The sequence below is a fragment of the Hypanus sabinus genome, chromosome 18 (assembly GCF_030144855.1).
Source record: "Hypanus sabinus isolate sHypSab1 chromosome 18, sHypSab1.hap1, whole genome shotgun sequence".
Lineage (NCBI taxonomy): Eukaryota > Metazoa > Chordata > Chondrichthyes > Myliobatiformes > Dasyatidae > Hypanus > Hypanus sabinus.
This window is the reverse complement of record NC_082723.1, coordinates 37,049,385-37,070,825: the sequence shown is the minus strand read 5'-3', so window position 1 is coordinate 37,070,825 and position 21,441 is coordinate 37,049,385. Positions and strand designations below refer to the sequence as shown.

The window sequence follows — 21,441 nt, the reverse complement described above, 5'->3', positions numbered from 1 at the left end:
TTCTGTTCTCAATGGTGCCATAAGAAATCCATTTGTTTTAGTTGATTCATTATTTCTATAGAATCCTAACTGGACAACTGGCTGAAGTTATGTAAAGAAGATTCCAGTATGGAGTTAATTTGATTTTAACTGAGGTCATAATTAAATGCATGCAATTTTGAAAACTTTTAACCTTGCAAAGCACATACACCTTCAAGACATATAGTTATAAATTGCTCAGCTAAATGCATCCTAGATGTTCAGGCAATTAAATCAATTTTGCCAAATAAGCCCATCACAGAGTATGACAGAGCAAATGACTTTCCAAAAGAATTAAAGACTGTTAAATGTTTTACAGAGCAAAATTATAGCTCACTTTATCTCCCAGAGCAGCAAGGTCCCGTTCAAATCCTTCATGTTTACGCTGCAGAGCCTGTACGCTTGCTAGGTCATGTCCATAATTATCTGTGTTCAGAGCTTGGTTTTTCTCTTCAATCCATTCCTTGGTTTCATCAGCATCTCTGCACAATATTAATATAAATATTTTAAACCACAATTAATGATTTACCTATGACTGTGTGGCTAAGTACAGCTCCAACACTATATTCAAGTTTGCCAGTGACACCACTGTTGTGAGCCATATCAAAGGTGGTGATGAATCAGCATATTGGAGGGAGATTGAAAATTTGACTGAGTGGTGTCATAACAACCACCTCTCATTCAGTGTCAGCAACGTCAAAAAACTAACTGTAGACTTCAGGAGAGGGAACGAGAGGTCCATGAGTCAGTCCTCATCGGAGGATCAGAGGTGATGAGGGTTAGTAACTTGCCAGGTTGCCAGGTGTCACTATCTCGGAGGACCTGTTCTGGATCCAGCATATGAATCTAATTGCAAAAAAAGCATGACAAATGTCTCTACTTCCTTAGAAGGCTGCAGAGATTTGGCATGACAACAAAAACCTTGACAAACTTCTATAGATGTATAGTGGAAAGTATATTGACTGGCTGCATTACTGCCTGGTATGGAAACACCAATGCCTTTGAGTGGAAAATCTTACAAAAGGTAACAGGTTCAGCGCAGTACATAATGGCCAAAGCACTCCCAACCATTAAGCACATCCATATGAAACGTTGATGTAGGAAAGCAGCATCTATTATCAAAGATCCTCATCACCCAGGCCATGCTCTTTTCTCATTGCTGCCATCAAGCAGAAAGGTACAAGAGCCTCAGGACTCACACCACTAGGTTCAAGGACAGTTACTACCCCTCAAGAAATCAGGCTCTTGAACAAAAGAGGATAATTACACTTATCTATTGAGATGCTCCACAACAAATGATCTCACTTTACTGACTCTAACTTATTATTTCATGCTCTTGTTATTTATTGCTATTTATTTAGAGTTGCATTTCAACAGTTTGTTGTCTCCTATGCTCTGCCCACAGGAAAAAGAATCTCAGGGTTGCATGTGGTGACGTGTATGTACTCAGATAATAAATTTTCCTGAGAACCTTGAACCTGTACAGAAATAATTGTCAAGCCAATCTTACTAAATTGAATTGAATTATTAAAAAGAGTTGCAGTTAAAGAAAGAATGCAAATAAAACAGAATTCCGCTTTTCAATTCTATTAATCTAACACAGCTACTCACCTATGGAATCTCTGTACCTCATGTGCACTTCCCAAGATCTGGCTGCGCTCCTCAGCCAGTTGTTGCAGAGACTTCCAACGCTCATTCAGATCCTTACAAAAAAAACAGAAGGATGCAAATCAACCAAGTCTACACAGAAATATCACGAGAATAAATCCTTTCGATAGCTTAAATTAGTAGATTTTCTAAATTATCAAGTATCTAGAGGTATTTGGTTTATTTAACTAAAAATGTAATTTCTGCTAGATCTTCCACTTCAATTACAGGAACCTTTATCCCCCTAGTGCTAGGCATCATCATCGATGGGATTTTCATTTGCTGTAGGAAATTAAGGAGCAAGAAGGTGGTAAGTGGGGATGAGCTGAAGTTTGAGGAAAGCTTCAAGGTACCATAGGAGCATAACACAGGAGAGGGAAGAAGATGGGTATAGGCCTCTTAACCCAGTAACAGGCTTCAACTTGCTGGTGAGAACCTAATTCAGTGACTGAGAGCCCCTTTGTTCATGAGAATCATATGTAAGGCAGCACATGAAAGTGATATCAACTGAATATCGATTAAAATCTCTTGCACCTACTCATTGGCCACCATTTATTTGAAATGAATGCACAGACCAAATATCAATATCCTGCTTAATGCAGTCTGGTACTTTACTGCAGGACAGTCAGCTACATCATAAGATCATAAATTGTGTAGACTGTCTTAATTTCCAGAACGTTAATATTTATCATTAATCCTTTTCCTAGAAAAGCCCTTATATATTATGCCAAAACCTTTTACTTCTCATCATCTACTACCCCTGAAGTAGAGCTACCTCTCAAAGTTGCATAATTAATACACATGCACTGATAAAGCACAAAGATGCAAAGGGTTAACTTATGACAATAAGATTCAAATACACTATTTTATAGGATATTAGAATGCAAAGCAATTTAGCTGAATTGAAACTGGCACATGTTCCAAAACCTTTTGCAATAATATGACTGGTTTATTACACAATACAGATGATGAATGAAGAAAGGAGATTATTGAAACCAAAATTACAACAGCAATGCACTTCAACAAATGAATAAAGTACAATGGGAAACCCCAGCACTGCATGTAAAACATGTGATGAGACAGTGTCAGAAAGTAAAAAAATACACCTGTTCTTACCTTGATGGCATTAAAATTAGTCACTGTTTGCAGCATCAGTCGGGCAGACTATCGCAACCATGTATTACAGCAGCAGAAAACCAAATCAGTCATGATCAGTCAGTGAAGAGAAATGTTAAAATTAGAAATATCCTCATGTAGAATGAAGAGAATATGGCATGCAAAAAAAATTCAACAATTCAGTATAGTATGGGTCCTACTACCAATAATGCTGTGCTGACCTTTTGATCTACTCCAAAATCAATCTAACTCTTCTCTCTCTCACACAGCCCTTCATTTTTTCTAATCCATGTGACTACCTAAGAATCTCTGAAATGTCCCAAGTGCATCCACCACACCCAACAGCATGTTCAACGCACTTACTATTCTCTCTGTAAAAAACCTTCTCCATACTTTCGCCGAATCACATTAAAAGTATGTACTCTCATACTAGCCATTACTGTCCTGGAAAAGAGGTGTTGGCTGTCTACTCTAATTATGGTTATCATCTTATAGATCTCTAACAAACTCCCCTCTCACCCTTCTTCACTCTAGCTTTCTCAACCTTCAGAACCCCTTTTCTGTGGGCAATATGAGAAAATAATACAAAATGGGAAATGCAAGTTATGCCTAAATCATTAACTCAACTATGTTGAAAATTAAGAGCCTTCACAGGCTAAAGTCAAAATGAATCATGAATGACAAGCACTAGGTAAAGGTACACATAAGTGTCAAGATTAGATGGGATTAATGAAACATGTGAAATCATCCACAAATCAAAGCATTTCAATGGTTAATTTGCAAAAAAAAAGTTTAGCAGTTCCTTACTAACAGTTCTATTTAGTTCTTTATATTTACGTTAGAGGCAAATAGAAGATTCAGGGGTGCTTAAGTTTAAGGAACTGCAAGTTACTGCGTGGTACTCAATCATCAAGTGGCCCTTACTTTCTTTCCATTCTCTCCACATGGCATTTATTTTTGCTGGAAAATGCTTCTATGAAAAAAACTCAGAAGTTCATTTTTGTATATAAATCTACATATAGACCAAGCTTACTGCACACAGATGGTATTGGAGTAGAGCTCACTCACACCATCACCAAATGTTCATCTTATCAGTGAGGGTCACTAGATACTTGTAAACTTGCTCTCCTTCTAACCAGAATACAATTAAAAACATTGTAAATTAACAAAGACTAGACACAAAAGTCTCTCAACATCAACTTGTGGTCATACAGTCAGCACAGAAACAGGACCAAAGTATACCGGTCTCAATGTGTCCCAGTTAACTGGAATCCACTGTATTTGTCACAACCACTCTCTGTGGTACAGCGACTTACATATTGACAACTAAGATGAAAAAGTTGAAGGACAAAAGGATTTATTCATACAAAAATGGATAATGTGCATCCGTGAACAGGATTGCATCACAAGAGAAATGAGAAAATTTTTAATTAGTAAGCAGTTACTGAAAACCCAGTTTTAAAAGCAGTAGTTTGTCGTCATGACTGAAAGAATTACAAGCGCCTGAAATACTGCAAAGTATTTTGGGATGTTGGTGAAATTCTTATTCATGAAAGAGATCTGCTCAATTGAAGAGCTGCCGATTTCATGCAAAATTACACTGTCTTCAACTCCTTTTGTAATCTCAGATTCCATCAACAGTTAATGAAAATCAAAATCAGTGAAGAGAACCAGGCTGAAGAATGTCCTGTCAAGCTACAAACAGGAATATCTTCACTTTTAATTTGTCAGTACAGCAGCTTATCCTAAAGAAGTAGATCAAAAGACAGCAAAAAGATATCTAGATGAAATTTGTCAAAGATATTTCAGGCCTTGTAGTCCAGAATATGGAAATAATTTATGGAAAACATCAATATACAACTTTCAATGAACATTTCAAACAAACGATTAAAGACCAGTACAAAATAAAAGGTATCCACCTTTTCCCCCTGAAGTCACTTTAAAATAGCGACCTTGGCCAGGGGCAGGGTAGGAAGAAAATTTTGATAGAGGCCAAATTATAAAGTGAATGTTAACTGGTAGAATTACAAATAACTGGTGGCCTCTGGAAAATGAAAGGATAGTACAAATCTAGATATTTTCAGGCAAATGACATGATTCTCTGAAAGGAAACTCATACCTTCCATGGTGATGACGTTTTTGAATCGGCTTCATCCTATGGGGAAAAAGGGAAAAGAAAAATTACAAGCCTTGTTAGAGAGAAAATACAGTAAATAAATGTCAAGAAATCAGATGCACACAAATTAATTCAACCATATCAAAATGGCATGAGGCACAATGGATATATTCAGTATATACAAAATGCTGCTTGACGTGCTGAGTTCCTCCAGCATTTTGTGTGTGTTGCCTTGGATTTCCAGTATCTGCAGATTTTTCTTGTGTTTGCATATTCAGTACATATTCAGCATGGATTTAAACAAGACAAAAATTACAGTGAATGCTCTCTTTCAATTGGTTTTATCAAATTGCTCCCAATATAACTTTGATGCAGTATCTAAGTTAATATTGTGTTAGGATACGAAATACACAATACAATCTATTTATACAAATCATCCTCGGCTATTTTCATACTTGTGGAACAATTGCCCAAATAATTTGTGAAGACGATCACACCAGAACAATTACTTCCTTTCTTTTTTTTAAATTAGTTTTTTAATACATTTTCTACATAACTACAGATTAAAAAAAACCACAGATCGAAATGAAGAACATTGATACAGTGCAAAAATAAACATACAATAACAATATGATACAAAGAAAGATAATTGAAAAAGCACCCAAATTGAAGACAAGTAAAATTAGTATCCTCCCCAAGCCCCACAACACAAAAAAAACTCCAGACCAACCACAACACAATATAGAGAATATAAATCAGGACAATCAAACCCCCAAAACTGTAAACTTAGCAACAGAAGATATTGATGCCTACTACCAAAAGAAAAAGGAGCTGAAAGCAAGGGACCGAAAAAAAAAACCTTAGTTAAGAGGAAGGTTATGAAAGTACTCAATAAAAGGTCCCCAGACCTTATGGAACTTTAAATCCGAATTAAGAACTGAATAATGAATTTTTTCAAGGTCTAAGCAGGCCATAATATCATTAAGCCATTGAGCATGCGTGGGCGGGGCAACATCTCTCCATCTAAGGAGGATTAAACGTCTAGCCAGGAGAGAGGCAAAAGATAATATTCAACACTTAGTCGAACGCAGACGTAAATCTATCTCACCCCAGAAATCCAACAAAGCAATTAAAGGGTTCGGTTCTAGGTGGTGATTCAGAATATACGATAATGTTATGAAGACATCTTTTCAAAATTTCTCCAAGCTAGGACAAAACCAGTACATATGAATGAGAGAGGCCTCGCCCCTTTTGCATTTATCACAAAGCGGACTAATGTTAGGGTAAAATCGAGATAATTTAGATTTAGACATATGGGCTCTATGAACAATCTTAAACTGTAAAATGCAATGGCGAGCACAAAGAGAGGTTGAATTAACCGATTTGAGAATGGAGTCCCAAGTCTCATCAGATAAGGAGGTATTTAAATCCTGCTCCCATGCTATTTTAATTTTATCCACAGGGGCACGTCGTAAGGCTGCTAATTTATCTCGAATAAATGATATTAAACCTTTACCTAGTGGATTAATGGAAAGAAATAAGTCCATAACATTTTTCTCAGGCATTTCAGGGAAGTTAGGAATTAAAGGAACAATAAAGTGTCTAATTTGGAGATATCTAAAAAAAAAATGAGTTTTGGGCAGATTGAACTTAGCGGAGAGCTGTTGAAAAGAAGCGAAGCGATTATCAATAAAAAGATCTTCAAAATGTCTAATGCCCTTCCTATACCAATCATGGAATGCTGAGTCATACGTAGTAGGTAAAAAAAGGTGATTATGTAAGATAGGGCTAGAAATGAAAAAGCCATGGAAACCATAAAATTTCCTAAACTGAGCCCATATACGCAAAGTGTGACTAACAAGAGGATTAACTATTAATCTGGGCAAACTACTAGGGAGTGCAGAGCCAAGAAGTGCAGAGATAGATAATTCTTTAGTGGAGCTCAACTCCATTGCCACCCAATTAGGGCACTCGGGTTGGCCATGGAAAAAAGACCAAAAGGTAGCACAACATATATTTGCTGCCCAATAATATAAACAAAAGTTAGGTAAAGCCATGCCACCCTCTTTTTTAGGTTTTTGGAGATAGACTTTATTAATTCTAGAACACTTATTCTTCCACAGATATGACAAAATAATAGTCTAAGGAATCAAAAAAAGATTTAGGAATAAAAATTGGGATTGATTGAAATAAATATAAAAGTTTACGGAGAACATACATTTTAACAACATTAATACGACCTACCAAAGACACAGATAGAGGTGACCATTGTAACAGACTCTGTTTTATAGTATATGAAAGATTGGCAAAATTTTCACGAAAGAGATCTTTAAACTTCCTTCTGACTGTAATCCCAAGATAAGTAGATTGATTATGAACTACTTTAAAAGGGAGATCACGAAATGTTAATTCTTGTGCTTCTTTGTTAATTGAGAAAAGTTCGCTCTTATGTAAATTAAGTTAATTACTTCCTTTCTAAATGAACCTTCATTTGTAAAGTACAAAAAGTTGAGATAAGAAAATAGCAAGTCTCAAAAGGTCAGGTCTAGACTTGTTACACTCAAAATGTTACTTAACCATTATTAACCAAGTGACAACACAACCACGAATCAACACTGAAATTTAATGCATTATGTGGAGAGGTGGTGGTGGTGGGGTATATAACTCAAATCAAAAAGCAAAGCAGTTCAAGTTTCCTTGTGCAAGTAACACTTAGTCTACATGTTGCCTCACATTCATGGCCCACCAAATTACAACCTTGGAAGTTGGACTACACAATCCCTTCCATCTCCCCCTATTCTTGCCAAAAATATCTTGTAAAATCTGTCTTCAACTCTTTAACACACCTACCACCTGTCCTGCCCAAGTTTACAGCTGCAATTAATTAGAACAAGAGGTGGTGGACAGGAGGGAAGTGGCATTTATTAAAATAGGGAAGGCAAAGATCTTTCCTGGAATAACATGTATAATCAGATGCCCAGTGCTTATGAAATGTGACAATGTGATTGCATAAGCATGACTGGTTAAGGTGTAGCTATGGGCTCAAGCTACACCCACAACTTCCTGACATATCTGATCCATTTCTTATTTCTGATCTATACAAGCCCTTTCCCATTAACTTTTTTTCAGTATATCGTTAACTGTATTGGTGCTGCTTTCTATGAGTATGCAGATCTGAAAAATGTCATGAAGTTTGTTGCCAATTTTAAGTATGCTCCCACAGTCCACAGCTTCCACTCCTTTTCTTGACATTTCAATATCCAGCAGATGATTAGTAACCAATATCAATTACAAACCCAGCTCACAGATTCCTGCTGTTATTTGACTATTTATTCTTCCTCCAACCCAGTTTACTGCGAAGTCTTCATTGCATTATTCCTGAGTCCCCATCCACATTGTCAGCTTTGATGACAAGAATTTCCACAATGGCGTCTTTCAGACAACTTCCTTTTTCCTTAAAAATGACTTCCTCCAGCATTGTTGACACAGTTTTCAATCACACCTCAGAGATATTGCCCCTATCCTTTCAGCACTCCAAAGGGACTGTTCTATCAATATCTTCCAGGTTCATTCTTCCATCTCCAAACATTTCCATCCTTGCGACACTTTCCCTTGCATCTTTGGAAATACAACAGCTGTCTCTTTACTCCTTTTAAAGCAACAATTCCCCTTTACCTCCTCTATCTGTACTGCATCATGATGCACAGAAGAGACCAAAAGCAGATTGTGTCAACATTTTGCAAACCAGCTCTGTTCTTATACAAAAGCTGCCTGAGATTTTATCTCAAACAAGAGGAAATCTGCAAATGCTGGAAATCCGCACAACACACAGAAAATGCTGGAGAACTCAGCAGGCCAGGCAGCATCTAGGAAAATATTATAGTTGACATTTTGGGCCGAACCCCTTTGGTAGGACTTTTTCTGGCTTTTTATGTCTTTGTTAAATTTTGACACATATCAGTTAAGTTCCATATTTGTTCTAGCCAGATTTCCCCTTAACCCCATCCCATGTGCTAACCAGAACACTAGTTCTACACATTCCCCACTATACCCCTGAAGCAAACCTTATTGCTATAATCTCCCAATCTCCCAGCACAGATCCTCTGATTGTCCAACATGCACCACCCCAAATGTGACCTTGATCCCAAATTCACCTCCCCACCACTGAACTCAGTCCTGGACCCCAATCTCTTACACTACAAGCCCAGGCCACAAGACATAGTACAGGTCTCTAACTTCTCTGCTAATTGCACTTCCCCAACTAATTAAAAGACTGGATCTATCCATTTTCTCCACCCAGCCAATCATCCCCTAAATAATCCCATCATCATAATGTAGAGCTTCAATCATGGGCACACACTCAGTCACAGACTTGACCATTCCATGACCACAGGCCATATTAACTTTCATCCTCCATGCAAATGAACTTTGCAGCAAGGAATACACTGTGGCAGCCCGCACGCATGGGACTTGAACCGCCATCGGGAGCTGCAGGCAGACGGCGGCCCGCTCGGGCAGACCTTCCAGGAACAGTCTGACATCATGTCTGCCCCTCGGGTCACAGAGACCCATGGGAGGGGAGATTTAAGCGCGCGATTTTGAATCAGTAAAGTCATTCCGAGTTCAGCTCTCCATGTGTTTTCTTTAGTAGCGCTTTGCGCGACTACATTGGTGACCCTGATTTTCCAGACGGCATCTGGAGCTGGTGACTCAGTGACCAGCCATGAGTTCGAGCAACTCGCACCTCTCTGAAGCTCCCAACTTTCTGGGCCACTCAGCCCCATGTTTGGTCCGAGCAGGCTGATGCCCAGTTCAATATCAAAGATGCCACGTGGTATTACTACATAGTCAGTGCGCTCGGCCAGGAGATGGCAGGCCAGATCATCGACTTCCTACATCAGCTGCCAATGGAGGACAGGTACACTAAGCTTAAGGCACTCCTGATCCGTACCTTCGGATTCTCCCGCCGCAAACGGGCTGCGCGGCTCCTACACATGGATGGCTTGGGTGACCGCACGCCATCCGAGCTCATGAACAATATGCTGGCGCTCATGGACGCCGATAAGCCGTGCCTTTTATTTGAACAGCTGTTCCTCGAGCAAATGTCTAAGGACATTTGCCTCCTCCTTGCGAGTGAGGATTTCAGCGACCCATGTAGGGTTGCGGCTAAAGCAGATGTCTTTTGGCAGAGCAAGCAATGTGGAGCAGCCTCCACTGGCCTAGCTACGATTGCGCGCCCCAAAGCCCAGGCCCTGCAACTGAAGCCACCGAGACCCACGGGGTAAAAAGACGAAAGTTCGAAACTATGGTGTTTCTATCACCAAAGCTGGGGCTCAGGCGCGCACCGCTGCCATCCACCACGTGCTTTTCCGGGAAATGCCGTGGCCAGCCGTCGCTAATGGCTACGACGGACCACCACTGCATGCCCGAGCTTGCAGGCTCCCACCCAACAAGCTCCACCTCACCAAGGAGGAGTTCCATAAGATGGAAGAGATGGGAATCGTACGCCACTCAGACAGCCTGTGGGTATCCCCACTGCACATGGTGCCCAAGTCGGCAGGAGGATGGAGGCCCTGCGGAGACTACAAAGGGCTCAACGATGCCACAACCGCAGACAGATACCTGGTTTCCCACATCCACGACTTCATGGTGAACCTGCACGGAGCGACCATCTTTTCAAAAATCGACCTGGTCAGGGGATACCATCAGATCCCACTGCACCCCGATGACGTGCCCAAGACAGCTTTCATCACCCCGTTCGGCTTGTTCGAATTCCTGAGGATGCCTTTCGGTCTCAAAGAATGCAGCCCAAACTTTCCAAAGCCTCATGGATTCAGTGGGACGCGGCCTGGATTTCGTTTTCATTTTCATTTACTTGGACGATATCCTGGTGGCCAGCAGTTCACACCAAGAGCACATGACACATTTGCGCCAGCTCTGCCAACGCCTGAGCGACCACGGACTAGCAATCAATCCAGTGAAGTGCCAGTTCGGGCTGACGGACATCGACTTCTTGGGCCACAGAGTCAACCGACATGGCACAGTTCCCCTACTGAACAAGGTCCAGGCCATCCACCAGTTCCCCTAGCCCAGCTCGGTCAAGGGCCTGCAGGAGTTCGTAGGGATGGTCAACTTTTATCATCAGTTCCTGCCACCGGCGGCCTGCATCATGAGACCCTTGATCCGCCTGATAGCCGGCAAGGCCAAAGAAGTGGCATGGAATGCAGAGTCCACGGAGGTGCTAGTGAAGGCGGCCCTCCTAGTGCACAGAGAGTCAATGTACCCACGGCACTCACAGTCGACATTTCCAACACGGCAGATGGCGGATTCCTGGAGCAATTCGTCCAGGACCAGTGGCGACCACTCGCTTTCTTCAGCCGGCACCTCCGGCCACCAGGGGTGAAGTACAGCGCCTTCGACAGAGAGTTACTAGCGCTCTACCTGGCTGTCCGGCATTTCCGGTACTTCCTCGAGGGAAGGGAGTTCACCATGTATACGGACCACAAGCCCCTCACTTTCGCACTGGCCAAGGTATCGGACCCATGGTCGGCTGGGCAGCAGAGGCACCTGTCCTTTATTTCAGAATTCACCACAGACATCCGCCACATTGCAGGGAAGAAAAACGTAGTTGCATTCACACTGTCTCACCCCTGCCTCCACTCAGTAGGCATATCGTCCACAGGAATAGACTACACAGCACTTGCGGAAGCACAACGGTTGGAAACCAAGATCCCGGCTTACCACACCGCCGTTTCAGGGCTCCAATTGGAGGACATCTCCATCGGCCTGGCAGTGGATCGACTCCTGTGTGACGTGTCTACTGGCAAACCTCAACCCGTGGTACCAGCGGCATAGAGGCACCAGGTGTTTGACAGCTGCACGACCTGGCCCACCCGTCCATCTGGGCGTCCATCAAGCTGGTAGTGGACAGATTCATCTGGCACGGTTTGTGCAAACAGGTCGGACACTGGGCCAGGACCTGCATACACTGCCAGACCGCTAAAGTCCAGTGGCACGTAAAGGCTCCCCTCCAGCAGTTCTAGCCGGCTCAAAGGAGGATCCAACACATCCACATAGTCATCATCGGCCCCCTGCCAGTCTCCCAGGGCGCCTTAAGCTTAGTGTACCTGTCCTCCATTGGCAGCTGATGTAGGAAGTCGCAGGGACCCATGGGAGGGGAGATTTAAGCGCGCGATTTTGAATCAGTAAAGTCATTCCGAGTTCAGCTCTCTCTGCCTCCATGTGCGTTCTTTAGTAGCGCTTTGCATGCAACTACAACACGAACAAGAAAAAAGTAATGATTTGTTCACAAAACTTCAAATATATTATAACTTCTACACTCAGGCCTTTAAATTTAGAGACTAAAACAGTGCATTTACAGCCAAGATAATAGGTGCATATAATACAATTGATGTTTTTTTTCTTCATACATTTAACTTATTTAAAGATTTTCCTACCTTGGCAACTGCAGGAGCAGCTGATAGAACATTTGCTTCCTGAAGTAGCAAGAAAAAAAAAATCACAAATAAATAATTAAAAGATTCAAGTCTCCAAATCTACTGGCAATGGACAAAGCTGAAGAGCATTAACATCTAATTTAAACACCAAGATTAATATGATTTATCAGGGTTGGTTTCCTTCTCCCATGGATTTCAGGAATGACAGAGATGGCAAAAAAACAGAAAATGTGAATTCCAATAAAAACAAATGTTGAACAGGAAATACAGAATTAACATTTATTGCCATTCTTTACCAGACTAGCTGTGGCAATTGGAAAGCAAACTAAGGGTACAAAATTGAGGCAAGCAGAAGCACAGGGTTTTTTCTAGGAACGGCCAACATCGTAAACGGTTATTGCTAATATATTATAAATTAATCAAAGGTGAAAAGGTTAAAAATCTCCAAGCTTGCTGATGACACCAAAGAGGAGGAAAAATGAAGAACTGGCCAAATGCAGAAAGATAGGGAGAGGTCTGGTTTTTACCTAATCAGCTTGCACACTGTAGTTAAAGATTCCCCACAAAAGAGATATTATAACATGGTTCAATTAAGTTTTAGGTCTGTAACCCTTGCTCTAAACTTAAATAAAGGCAATTACAGCAGTACATGGGTGGTAGATTAGTAGCAGCAGTCACTTAAACATAGATTATTCATGAATCTCAAAAAGTTTATTCTGGTGAAAATGAAAAGCTTGGCCAAGGTTGACATCGAGATGAAAGACATACAATTTTGTAAAGATTAGTGGTGGCCAGAAAATTGGGATTTTGTTTAAGAAGACAGCAAAGAATTGCTAAGATTACAAAAGGAAGAACAAGACAGTAAATTAACAAACAATATAATATCTAGACAGTAGGCAATTCTAAACTTATACAAAAAGATGGCAAATAAAATAAACACTGGATTGTCAGAGGACAAGACTGGGGATTTGGAGAGAGAGAGTAAAGGCAGAAACTTTTAAATAATTATTTTAGATCTGTATTTACAATAGAAGATACTAAAATTGATCCAAAAGGTAATGGATAATCAAGGGTCTGCAAGGAGGGAGAAAGTTAAAGCAATCTTTTTCACTTAGTAAAGAAGGAATATTCAGCACACTAATGGGGATTTAAGCTAATAACTCCAATGACTCTATTATCCTATTGCCTTCCTGGGATCTTACAGGAAGTAGTTGTAGAGATCATAGATAACTTTGCTGTAATCCTTCCATTCTTGAGTCCCAGAGAATTAGGTAAAATATGCAAATGCAACTTCAGGAGTGAGACAGAGAGCAGGAAACTACAGTCAGTTAGTCTAACATCTATTGTTGAGAAAATGTTGCAAACTCTTATCGAGGAGGTAAGCACAGGATATTTAGAAAATAATGAGATAATCAAGCTGTGAACATTGTTCTTTGAACAAGAAATCACCTTTGACAAAACTGCTAGTGTTCTTTGAAGATGTAACAAATGGGGAGGCTCAGGGAGAACAGTCCTGTATTTCCAGAAGGTATTTGATAAGATGCCAAAATTACTGCACAGAGCAGAAGGGCTGAGGAGATACATTGCATGGTCAGAATGCTGGCTAACTAACAAAAAACAGTATGATAGGATTATTTTCAGATTAATAATCAGTAGCTAGTAGAGTGCCACTAGAATCACTGTAGTACCCTTAACTATAATACAATATTGATGACTTCAGCCAAATACGTTGATATAGATAGATGGACTCGTAAGTTTGAGGAGGGCACAAACGAGCTTCCAAAAAAAAGGATAAAAAGTTATATCAAATACTTTCCAGATCAGAGGTTCCCAATCTGGGGTCCATTGAAAAGGATCCATAGCATATAAAAAAAGGTTGGACCTCTGTTCTGGATTGAAACCAATAGATTTTAAAGTACAAGCTAGTCAAAGAATATAAGGAGACAGAAGTGAGGTTGAGGCCAAAATTGGATCAGCCGCTGGAGCAGAAAGCTTAAGGGTCTACCTTTATTCCTGTTATTTTGTGTTTGACATGCCAAGTAGCAAGAATCAAAAAGAATAAACAATGGTAAAGTAAACTAAAGACAGAACGGGAGAGGTATTCCGAATACTTAAGAAATGATTTTGAGTACTCATCTGGCTCAACATCGAGTACTTATTGAGATGTGGATGAAATGCTACATTACCTGAGCTACTTGTACTTCTTCAGCCATCAGACCCTCCGACTCCAGGTCATTTGCCACCTTATTAATATCTTGCAAGCGAGATTCATTAGCTTTCAGATCCTTAAAGATAAATTACCTAAATTAACAATTCCATCGATTTAAACACATTGATATGCTATAGATATTAATATTATTACAAGCAGAAAACCAGAGAAATACTGGAACCAGAAAATGTCTTCAGAAGAGAAAGATGCTGATAATCAAAGTTGGCACATACCATAATAACTGAAAAATGATTTACAGAAACAGAAACCATAATTTTCTCTTGCACCAGCACTGGCTAAAGCAATTTCTTCAGAATACACTTCCCCAATAGTTTTAACGCTCTTCCTTCTATTTGACTGATATGTGCTTGAATTAGGATTTTAATGAACACAAAGGGTATTTTTCCCTGTGATTTTTCACCTGACATTACTTATGAAAATTCTATTTATGAAAAGGTGCCCGTCACTCTAAATGTCACATCATAACAGATTAGCACTTCATAGAACTTGAGTCCACCACTGAACTTACTTTATAAGTATACTATTCAACTGTAGTATTAATATGACAATTCCCAACAGGGAGATGGATTCACATGGACACAGGTCCTAGATTAAACCCTCATCTGCACCAAGTTAGCAGATAGTTGAAGTGGTAAGGTTAGGAAGTCATGCAGGGCCCTTAGCCCAGAAAATGCATCAGAAAAACAGAACAGAAACAGAATGGATAAGGACTACATCATGCAATGATGTCACGACCATTTGCTAACCTGCCAACAATAAATGGTGCTACATTTCAGATAAATAAATGGAAACTGAGAAAGCTTTGAGGGCATACATGACTATTTAGAATGTTTAGGAAGGATCAGGACAATTGGCATAAAGAAAGGAGGATGTATAGCTCTTCTAAGGCAACTCATGGTTAAAATATGGAGAATAAAATTTGACACAAACTCATAGCCATCCAGTTGATACATTAAGTAGTCACATTTGTAAAAACTACAATAATCATAACCAAGGATATGATATTAAGATTTTCTTTTCTTCTCTACTATCACAATAATTCAAAAATAGTGCTTACTTTCTGGAAATCATCAAACTTCTTCTGTAGTCCTTCCACCTGTTCCAGATCAGACCCCACCTCTTCACTGGTCAATGCTGCCTCTTTCTCGTTGATCCACTGCTGCAACTCATTGGCTTCGCGGAAAAGCATGAACTTTTTGCAGCTCTTTTCCAGCATGTCCTTGCGCTTTGTGCCTAGTTCCAAAATCGACTGGTATCTGAAAAAGAGATGAGAAACACAACAAATAATCACTCAACAACAACTGGCAATCTGATCTATTTAAACGGAAGGCAATGACAACACAAACTTCAACCATCTCAACACAGAAAAAAAATCCTAAATACATGAAATCTGATAAAGATGACCAAAAGAAAAAAACTGATACATTAGTACTTATATTTGCATATTACATGTTGAAGCAACATCAAATTTAAATCACAAGGGGTGTTGTGTACGTATATCTACAAGATCAATTTCAGCTTTCTATTACTCCCACCCCCCCATTCTCATTATAAGTTCCCACAGTTCTGATGAAAGGTCATCATCATAAAACATTAACGACTTCTCTTTTCACAGATGCTACTGGACCTGCTGAGTACTTCCAGATTTTCTCTTTTGGTATCATAAGTACCTTTGGCCTCACTTCAGTGCTATTTCATAATTCTTTGCACTACTATTTCTACTATCTTCCAAGTCTGAGCTTCTTAAACATTTTTGAAAATCACGTTTTGAAAATGCCAAAAGCATTCTTTATTATTGCTTAAACTCAAAAAGCTCATTCAAAGTAGATGCTTTTGGAATTACAATAGGTATATAATAGAGATAATGCATTTATCTAGAGCAAAGTTCAGAGCTTTGAGGAGCGTAACTAAAGTTTTTCATCCCAAATCAACAACAGACGTTGCTTGTTCAATAGCTTTATTAAGTATTGGTTAAGTTTGGTTTTCATTTCCTGTCAGCATACAAAATGAATACTAACTTTCATTCACTAAGTTCTAACAATTTCACACCAACTACCATGACAGCTTCTCAACACTTATAAGCAACCTGCCAGTGCTTTTCCTGTACAATGAAGATAAGAATATTAATGTAACAAACAGAATCCAAATAGTTGAATGCTTTGCTAATAACCAGAAAGGTGTGCTATCAGGAGCATTGGCTAGAAATCAACAAATTAATAATCTTAAAAAGCCATGGATCCAAAATGATCAGGTTCTTTACCTTTCACACTTCACTCATCAGTTAAAATGGGAAAAAGATCACCTGCCCCACCCACTAAAACTGGTCCTATTTCACAGCAATTCGATCCTTCAAGCTAGCAAAATACTTAAAAGATTCATTCAGTGTCCACAATCACTGAGAAAAATGTAGTCCAAAAATGAATGGAAGTGCAGAGAGATCACATCAAGTGAGGAAGAGCCGAGCCTACTCACAATTCCTCCACCTGCTTCATACGGAGCACAACGCTGCCAACCTCCTTAGCTAGCAGAGCCCTGGACAGACAAAGGGAGCAGAGCACAGCATGCATCATTAGTGGATTAACGGCTTAAAGCAACTGTTGAAGAAAGGAAAATTAGTAGTACATGGTCAGAATCAGCAAGGATCTAGGGAAGATTCAGGATTAATAGCTGTAAGCAGACAAGCAGAAGCTAATGACTATGGTTTGATTAGTCACAAGCAACTGATCTAGCCAGAAAAAAAGTTTAGAACCCATAAAGAAACCATTAAAGACTCATGCAATTTTCATCAAGAATTCATCATTTCTCTCTCACTCTGAGAACTGTCTTTTAACCAATTAAGACAGAATATGGCAGTGACTAATCAAATTAGACAACTGGTAAATCTGAAGTGATTTGGAAGCTACACTGCTGCACAGCCTGCACGTTCTTCAAACCTGGGAAAGCTAGAGAGAAATCATGCAGAAATGTGTTAAAAATTTGATGCAAGCAGAGTATATGCATCAAGCATTAGAATGTTTACAGCACAATATGAGGCATCAGCCCTTAGTACATGATCCAAATTTCTGGCCTATACTTGTGAAATAAATTTCTATTTTCTGAATATTAATCTGTTTCTCTTTTCACTTGCCTTTTGAGCCACTTTATCTTCCCTTAATACACTTTCTCTGCACCCTAATTGTTATAACTTATCATCAAAATGTGATGGCCAGAAGTCATTGCATATAATTTGCTGTAAAGTTAGTAATCTACAATTGAGTATACCAAGCAAGATACATACAGATTTTTAAAATAATTTTTTAAAATGCTTCAGGGCAAAACACATCCAATCACATTTGTCTTAATCATGTCAATGGAACTGGTTTTTCTCCAATTTACCTAATTGAAACATTGCACAACATTCAAACATTTTTATCTGAACGCTTGTTCGAATTAAAAAATTCCCAATTATTTTTTTTTAAATGGAACCTTGTTAACAATGTTACCTGACATCAAGGTTATTGTAAACCTTCCCCACTATCAGTGAGTCCTATTCAATGTAATCCCATCTTACCTATTGAGGGGTATGCAAGTGGTTGAACTCAAATTTCCTATCTAAGTATTTTTGACAACGATGCACAAAATTAGTGCTATTTCTCTGGTTTCACACAGCATTCCGCAATGCAGTGCTATTCTGTTATGATTCAATTTAACTATGCCTGACATCATCACGTCTTCAAACATGTGACAACCAAGGGAAATTATTCATTTTGAACCTTGGATGTTATACTGTTAAATTCTCTGTGTCTTTAGCTGTTCAGATGCTATTTCTATTTTGTATCATTTGCCTTTTGAGCTACTTGAATCTTTCCTTAATACACTTTCTACACACCAATTAAGCTTATAATGCATCATCAAAATTCGCTGTAGTCTTATACTATTGAGAATACCAAGCAAGATTATTTTTAAAGTTCCACTATCATGGCAAATGGGTGTTTTGGGAGACAATTGGAATACTGTCCAGGATAATCCATTGCATTAATGCCACACACGCCTAAATGGTCAGCAGGCACAGCTGAAAGTATCTTTACTAATAATTCAACATTGTCTGAAATTATCACACCAGTGACCAGTGGAGCCAAACTATACTGTGAAACATCAAGAAATTGGTAACAGGAAAACAATAAACCTGAACGCATGCACCTGCCCAAAAATTCATTCATGCTCATGATCAGCATTTGGTGTCAACAGTTGTTTGGGGTGACATACAGTTCAATTAATATACAGAAATAACCACTTGGACTGTATCCTACATGCATCCTTAAAACTACAACTCATTACAGGTGATCAACTTTTTGCAAGTAGAGAAAGAATTGAAGTGAGAAAGATAAAATATACAAGAAGACATTGGTGAATTCTTCGACACGAAACGGAGGCCATTCGGCTCATCAAGTCTGTGCCAGCTTTCTTTTCCAAAGATCTATCCCACTAGTACTACTCTCCTGTTCTTCTCCCAATTTTCATTCTGACCCTCATACTCAAAATTTGCCAATCTCAACCAATTCTTCTCATAAGAAATACAAGATGCATATCAGTAAAAAAAAACAGCAGCCACTAAAACAGAGATTTGGCAATTCACCATCACAAAATAGAAGTACTAAATCTAACCACCAAATTGCAGAATGTTCAGTACTGAATTACTGCTTCTGTAATTTAAAAAAAGCTTAGTGTTAAAATGGCAGGTTTAATTACTTACTGATTTTCTATCTGTTCCTGACGTATTGCAATGCTGCTGGAATCCTCCAGCAAATTCTCACGTGATGCACTCTGCGCTGGGTCCAATTTCTTTACATAGGCAGCAGGAACAAATCCCTGACGATCATTCACTTCCACTTTCCACCAATCCTTCAGAACAAAATGAAGGGCAAACATCAGCAGCTACACATTAAGGTGTCCTAGCCCTGAAGGAGGGGATTCTTAATCAAACGAGCTTTAACGGCCTTGTCTATTATGGATGGGACATTGTATTGCCCATAAGCTCACGTTTGAATAAAGCAATCCCATGTTCATTACAAAATTCAGCATAGTGTACAGTGTACATTGGTACAAGTGCTTTTTAAATTCTATAACTGTGAATTCAAAGTCAATATGCCCTTGAACAGAAAATCCTACAAAAAGTAATGGACATGGTCCAGTCCATCACAGGTGAAGTCCTCCCCACCATTGAGCACATCCAATCGGAGTGTTGTCACAGGAAAGCAGTATTCATCAGACCATTCCCACCATTTAGGCCAACCTCTCTTCTCACTACTGTCATCAATAAGGTGGTACAGGAGCCTCAGGACTCACACCACCAGGATCAGGAACCGTCATTATTCCTCAGTCATCAGGATCCTGAACCAGAGGGGATAACTTCACTCAACTTCTCTTGCCCCATTACTGAACTGTTCCCATACCTACTGACTCATTTTCAAAGACTTTTCATCTCATGTTCTGGACATTTACAATACTGAGCAAGTCTTAGGCACATGTAAAAAAAATTCTGTAAAGGAAAGATGAAATCAATGAAACTAAAAGTTTCTAAATATCAAGAAAATTAATATAAAGAGCAGTTAACAGTAAAATACTAAAATCAGTATTTTATGTGACCACCCTTTGCCTTTAAAACTACAAAAGTATATCAATTCTTTTAAGTACACTGTTGTGCAGTGATAAGAAAATCAGCTGGTTGGTTGTTCCAAGCATCTTGGAGAACTCAGCACAGTTCTGCAGACTTTGCTTGTCTCAGTTGCTTCTATCTCTCCAGATAACACCAGACAGTCTCAATGATGTTGAGATCAGGGCCCTGCGGAAACATACCATCTCTTGCAGAAATCCTTGTTCTTCTTTTCACTAAAGGTGGTTCTTTATGACCTTGGCTGTGTGTTTGGGGGTCAATGAAGAATGTAGAATGAAGTTGGGACCAATCAGAAGCATCCCTGATGGAATTGCGTGATGGATAAGAAACCGTTTGTACTTCTCAGCATTGAGAATTCCATTAATTCTGACCAGATTACCAACTCCATTTGCAGAAATGCAGCCCAAATCTGAAGGGAACCTCCACTGTTGGCTGCAGACACTCATCCATGTAGCACTCTCTAGCTCTTCTACGGACAAACTACCTCCTGCTTGAGCCAAAATTTCAAATTTTGGGCCATTGTTCAGCACCCTAGTCCTTGCGTTTTTATGCGTAGCTGAGTCTCTTGGCTTTAGTACCACTTTGGAGGAATGGCTTTTTGGCAGCAACTCTTCCATGAAGACCAATTCTGACAAAACTTCTCCAGACAGTAGAGGAGTGTACTTGAGTTCTAGTGGTTTTGGAGTTCAGAGCTGAATACCTTCTGATTTAGAAGGGACATCAGTATGATGTAACTCTCGTCCGTCTCAGTCAGATACTGTGGCCAACTTATTGTCCTCAACCTTGTCAGTTTCTTTGTGTTTCTTCAGAAAGAGCATGGACAGCACATCCTGAAACTCTTGTCTACCACGAAATTTCTGCTTGGGAGAGACTTTGATGATACAGGATCACCACCTTTTGTCTTGTTGCTACGTTCACTCTTGCCATGGAGTAAGAATTGATCTACAGAGTAAGTTTTTATTTGAAAGGTGGCGTTTTACTTAATATGTTACCTCTTTTAATGAAATACAAAAAGTTCTCTGTAATATTAATTTTTTTTGGAAAGTGAATCTTTGGAAATCACAATTTTCCTCCTTTCTACTGACAAACTAATGCCAAAGGCAAAAAATAAAAATCTAAAACAAAATTTATAAAAAAAGAGTGCCTAAGATTAATGCACAATACTGTATTGTTTATTTCTTTTTTCTTTTGTATTTTCAGTTTG

At 39.4% G+C, this 21,441-nt stretch overlaps 1 protein-coding gene across 8 annotated transcripts in view; it reads right to left on the bottom strand.

Moving 5' to 3' along the window:
• Positions 1-21,441, bottom strand: part of sptan1 (spectrin alpha, non-erythrocytic 1) — a 122,876-nt gene that overhangs the window by 39,861 nt on the left and 61,574 nt on the right. For 5 of the 8 annotated variants that reach the window (XM_059994127.1, XM_059994128.1, XM_059994126.1 and 2 more), the window contains 9 exons: positions 19,317-19,465; positions 17,057-17,116; positions 15,642-15,840; positions 14,541-14,639; positions 12,355-12,393; positions 4,901-4,936; positions 2,782-2,829; positions 1,630-1,721; positions 356-500 (listed from right to left, as the gene is read on the bottom strand). In XM_059994127.1, the coding sequence (XP_059850110.1) occupies positions 356-500; positions 1,630-1,721; positions 2,782-2,829; positions 4,901-4,936; positions 12,355-12,393; positions 14,541-14,639; positions 15,642-15,840; positions 17,057-17,116; positions 19,317-19,465 (867 nt within the window). The remainder of the gene's footprint in view (positions 1-355; positions 501-1,629; positions 1,722-2,781; positions 2,830-4,900; positions 4,937-12,354; positions 12,394-14,540; positions 14,640-15,641; positions 15,841-17,056; positions 17,117-19,316; positions 19,466-21,441) is intronic. The other 3 variants (XM_059994125.1, XM_059994130.1, XM_059994124.1) reach the window with 2 other exon arrangements.